General features: G+C 41.9%; 1 protein-coding gene across 1 annotated transcript; it reads right to left on the bottom strand.

The window, feature by feature from the left end:
* LOC108660670 (ATP synthase subunit alpha, mitochondrial) lies at positions 863-2,891 on the bottom strand. Its single transcript, XM_018114928.1, is given in 1 exon segment — positions 863-2,891. A coding segment is annotated over 1 exon segment (1,233 nt). The 5' UTR covers positions 2,096-2,891.

The raw sequence follows: 5,795 nt of genomic DNA, 5'->3' as shown, positions 1-5,795 counted from the left end.
TTTCGATAGTGAAAAGATTTTGAAAAGCATTTTTATGGCACTCAATATGCGAGAAAATGCTCTATTTTAAGGCCTAGATTCAACTATAGCAACGTCTAGAGCGGTGAACCCTTTATTTTATTATCTTATCTTATCTCCTCTTTTTGGTAATAGGAATCTGTCCAACCTCTATCGGTCATCTGGAAAGGGTCATTCCTTGCTTCTTCGATTTACTTTCATTCAATATCCCATTCCCAGTTCTGTTCTTCTTTCATTTTGTTATCAGAAAACTAGAGGTAGTTATCGAGTTGCCTATGGAGGAAGGGGGGTTCCCCCTTTGAAATAAGTGCTTTAGTATACCTTTCTATCATTAGTAAAAAGACTTATTCAAACTAGCTCATAGGTCAAAAGTATACCTGGAAAAAGGATCGAGAATCGGCTTTCTTTTAAGGCTCGGAAGTGACGATTTGAATGAAATAGAGTCAGTTTGAAGGAAAACATGTGAAGGGTAGAAGGCAGTATAAAGAGGTAGTAAACGGGAGTCAAGATACTCTCTTTTTGGGACTCTATCCCGCTCAGGAGATTAGGATCGGGTCTTTTTAACAATATCACTGTTAAAAGTTTAGAAAACAGTTTCTCTTTACTCTTTTTACTAAATATCTCCACTTTGGCAAAGAAAAAAACTAGAGCTTCCTCGAATGGTTGTGCTTCCAAGATGTCTAGTTCAAGCGCCCTACCACCTTCGTTCTGAATATTGAGCTCCCGGTCGGGCGTGCATTCTTCTAAGGAAAGTCGGAATGGCAGCTTCCAATTCCAATTTTTTATGTGAATAAACTGCACTCTCGATTCCCTTCTAGAATCTGTCTTTTAGTGCGCCATCTCATTAGCATCNTGGAGCAAGGGCGGCCACTTCGCGATATTGTGCCAATTCTAGTTTTAAACTACCGCAGACTTGCTTCATAGCTTTCAACTGAGCGACAGACTCGACACGACTGACAGATAAGTCGACGTTAATAGTAGGTCTAATTCCTCGATAAAATAGCTCTGTTTTCGAACAGATTTGTCCATCAGTAATGGGGATCACATTGGTGGGAATATAGGCCGATACGTCTCCAACTTGTGTTTCAATGACGGGTAAGGCGATCAAGCTACCTGCGCCTATCTGGTCCAATCGTTTAGCGACTCTTTCTAAAAGACGGGAATGTAAATAGAAAACATCGCCTGGGAAAGCCTCACGACCTGGTGGTCGGCGTAACAATAATGACATTTGTGGATATGCCACCGCCTGTTTACTAAGATCATCATAGATTATTCATGCGTGCATTCCATTATCGCGGAAATATTCCCCCATGGCACACCCAGAATATGGGGCCAGAAATTGTAGGGGAGCAGGATCCGAAGCGGTGGCTGCTACAAGAATGGAATATTCCAAAGCATTTGCTTCTGAAAGAATTTGAACTAATTGTGCCACAGTTGAGCGTTTCTGTCCAATCACTACATAGACACAATACAATGTCTCACTCTCAGAGGTGGCCCTTGAGTTCATTTGCTTTTGGTTTAATATGGTATCGATAGCAATAGCTGTTTTTCCAGTTTGTCGATCTCCGATTATAAGTTCTCGTTGACCACGGCCTATAGGCACTAGACTATCTACCGCTTTTAACCCTGTTTGCATAGGCTCGTGCATAGATTTACGTTCAATAATCCCAGGGGCTTTCACTTCGACACGTCTTCGTTCGTGATTACTTAGAGCTCCTCTTCCATCAATAGGGACTCCCAACGCGTCGACCACACGTCCGAGCATAGCCTTTCCCGCAAGAACATCCACAATAGATCTAGTGCGCTTGATAAGATCTCCTTCTTTAATAGCGGTATCACTACCAAAGACAACAATCCCTACGTTCTCATTCTCAAGATTCAACGCTATTCCTTTCACACCACTGGCAAATTCAACCATTTCCCCAGCTTGAATCTCGTTCAATCCATAAACACGTGCAATCCCATCTCCAACTGAGACCACTCGACCGATCTCATCCACTTGAAAATTAGTGTAAAAGTTGGTAATTCTGCTTTCTAATAGAGTCGTTAGTTCCGCAGCTCTGGGGGAGAATTCCATAATTCCATTTTCTAATTTAGAGTCAAGGAGGAATGCCGCTAACAAAGATGCTATGTATATTTAGATTAGATCCCATTGCTGGAAAGGCTCGGCTTCAAAACCGTACGTGCGACTCTCACCGCATACGGCTCGCACAAAGACTCCTAAATCCATCCCGAGCCCTAATACTTAAATGAAAGGTCCCCATTCGAATCGAAAAAATTAGCTTTGAATGCCGCGATAAGTAGAAGTAGCTTTATCTTTCGAATTGGGTCTCATTGTCCATCTCGTAATCATTCGATTCCGTCTGAATTAACTCCTCTTCCTTTATTGTTGTTGCTTTTGACAGAACATTCTCGGCCGCTCAAGAGACTGACTCTCTCTCTTTTTTTAAACGTAATATCTTTAAGTAGCAGAGTGACTACTGATTTATGCTCTTGTTCCTCTTTCCATACGGACGGCCAATCGTTCCCCTTCCTCTGGGAAAAGTAGCAAATAGCATTTCCTTGTAAGTGGCATGTCAAAAAGGATAAATAAAAGAAAACAGAAGAAAGAAAGACCGATCGAGGAAAGGAACATCTTGTAGAAAGCCAAGGAACGGAGGCTTTTTTAACTCCTACAGCTATGAGTGAAACCCATTCGATAGCGGAATTCCCATGCTGACCCAATATCCATACATGGAGGTAGTGTAGATCGAGTGAAATAAGATAATGCAAGACAGGGCAGAGAAAGACGGATAGCTATTACCGGGCCTACTGAGTAAGGCGTAAGCGTGGTAGGCCTTAAAGAAGAGTGCTCACGGCGATGCTTCTCTTATATGAGAATAAAGGACAGGTCGTACGGGTGAGTGCATGAGCACAGCCGGGCCTGGTCACTTTTAGGACTTTATGAAAAATCCACTCATACGATACTTTTTAATAAGAGTGGATTGATATAGCACCGGGGAGACATCCCACCACTCATATGACGTTACGCGCTATGAGTTTCATCGAAAAATCGTACTAGGCCCTATGTTATGTCGTTCTCTACTCATAGGACTCGACTGACCGAGCTGCTCGACTAAAAGAAAGGAAAGACTTAACTTAATATTTGAAACTTTTTCCTGAAAATGCTTTCTTATTTTGAGTATTTTCCTTAAAGTAGGTGAATCGGGTTTGCTCAAGTCATTGAGCATCTGTCGCAAACGGTGAGGCGCGTAGTCCGCTTGTTCCCGATTTGTCAGAATAGAATCCGTAATGATTCTATATCTCTGATCTCGCCAAAAGTAAGAGTGGTTGGGATCCAATTCCGGCATACGGTCCACGATCTGCCTTTTCAGCTGAGCGGTCTCCCGCGCTTGCTTTAAAAGCAGATCCGGATTCAAACCCGGAGGCGACTTGGCAACTAAGAGAGCCAAAAGATGCTCTTCCATCTGACGACGTAGCTCCACCTCTTCCTGCGGTTGGTCCGAGGTTGAGGCAGGCTCCGGAGCAGGAGGAAGATTCAGATCAATATCCGTAGGAGGAAGATTCAGATCAATAGGGGGTCACCCCGAAGAGCTAGCACCCCTTCCTCCGACGGAAAGAGGCAGCCCATTCATTGCAGAAATAAAAAAAAAGATCCATGGAACAAAGACCGCAGCTGCCCAAGTAAGACTCCATTCGAAAAGCAATCGACTCATAAAAAGGAAGAGGAAAGTGAAACAGAACTTCAAAAAGCACTTTGGCCCTTTTCTTTGATTCATCATTCTTGGTTCATAAAATTGAAGAGTTTGTTTTTTTTTTCAAAACTAACCTAACGTGAGGAAAGGGATTCGAACCCTTCTCAAGTCTCCCCGGATGCTCCAACAACCCCTCGATTCCTGTCGCTTTCAGTGAGTGTAAGCTTGATGATCGAACATTTTTTCGATTTACATGTGTTAAGCATATAGCTAGCGTTCCTTCTAAGCCAGGATCAAACTCTTCTTTTGAGTATGATTGGGCCCCGCAGTGGTAGAACCTGGTGAACCGGGCGTACCATTTTACTGTACTTTCTCTTTCTTCTCTTATTCCATTTTAAGTTAGATGAACAGATCACTCCTAAATGCAACAGTTCTCTTATATACGATACCACCAGACGCACCTTATCGTAACCGCCTTTGGATCTGCATTCGTGCCTTTTTCAGCTTACGCTACAGTCTGTTCCTTCCTTCGGCGCAAGTCTTTTCTGCCTTACCTTCACCCCGTGGCGAATCGGTATTTTCTATGATCACTTTACAGCATTCTTTAAGCTTTCTTGCTTGGTTTGGTTTTGTCACCAGACAGAGTAAGAACTGCTCAGCTTGCTTTTTGGAGAGATTAAGTTATCTCTTGGGGTTTTGTAAGAATAAGAGAAGATCTATTTTTGTATGCACTTTTTTTTTACGTAAAGTAAAAAAACATTCTTTTTCAATCTCCGTTCGCGTACCCCTGCTCCACTTTTCCGCTTCCTTTCTCTGGTTCTCCGACGGTACAAAGTAATCCAGAACGAGCACACCGATGAAACAATAGTAAATCCAATTCACGAAAAAAATAAGAGGCATCCCCTAGAATCGTCCCTCTTAGTCGAGTAGTTCTCTTTCTCCTTAGCTTCGGTTTTCTCGTCTCCTTGATAGCTGGAAGTTCTCCAAAAGTATGAAAAACTGGAGGACTTTGTACCATCCATTCCGGTGTGGTTGAATTCTGTTCAACAGCCCAAGGACTTGGAGCACATCTTTTGTTATTTCCACTGCTTGAAGTGATTGTTACGACCACGAAGAAACGACAAATCCAAACTACGGATAGGAATAGCTAAATTATTTCTAATGGCATTTGATTCTTAGTTAGAGGAAAAACTGGGAATATATCTTCATGACATCTACGAAAGCAGACCCCCTAATACCAAATTAGATCCAATTTTGAGAAATGTCCCATTTTTATGGGATATTAGAGTTGTCCGCGTGCAACCATTGACCTAAAAAATGGTAATGCTCCCCATAAAAAACTTGATGACCCTGCTCCTCTATAAGAGCAGTTACCAAATGCTCAATACGTTCTTGCAAGCGAGAAGGAGAGATACTCATAACGGGGTCCACAAAATGAAAAGTAGAACTAAGGCTGTAGGAAGAAGAAGAGGAAGCTATGGGGGAGGTCTCAATGGAAAAGGTAATAAAATTACGTGGTGAAAGATCCTCTAGGTCAGGAATTGGAAAACTATTAGAGCCATATTGATAAATGATTAATGAGTCCTTCATATTCTACTATGACTATATCCATTTTTAAGGCAGGTGGGCTTCCCACTTTTAGCAAGTATGCAAAAAACTCTGCTTCCACCTCTTGATTTGATTGTAATTGCCTTGCCCTATTTTTTTGGGCATGAAAAAAGGTTATTCCGAATTCTTACTTTTTTCAAAAAATAAATATGGGAAAGAGAGACTTCTCTCAAGATTCGATCATTCCATTTGGACTGGGTAACCTTTTTGATTCTATTCTAAGACATTCTTTCTTCGATTACCTATTTTCTATGTCCGGTAAGGCGCATTCAGTTGAGGGCTCCCAGGTCAACTCTTTGCTTTCATCGAGAATGTCATTGCCTCATGATTGCTGTCCAATGCTGTATTTCTACTACATTTCGCTACGCAACCCTCGCGCTTACTCTATAAATAGAGAAAGCAAAGGGGATTCATTGCGAAACACAAAAAATCTTTTATTTTTTCACTGGTGCATTTTGTAAATTCCGTTCCTTA

This window comes from Theobroma cacao, chromosome 2, assembly GCF_000208745.1.
Source record: "Theobroma cacao cultivar B97-61/B2 chromosome 2, Criollo_cocoa_genome_V2, whole genome shotgun sequence".
Classification (NCBI taxonomy): Eukaryota; Viridiplantae; Streptophyta; class Magnoliopsida; order Malvales; family Malvaceae; genus Theobroma; species Theobroma cacao.
This window is presented reverse-complemented; position numbering and strand designations above follow the sequence as displayed.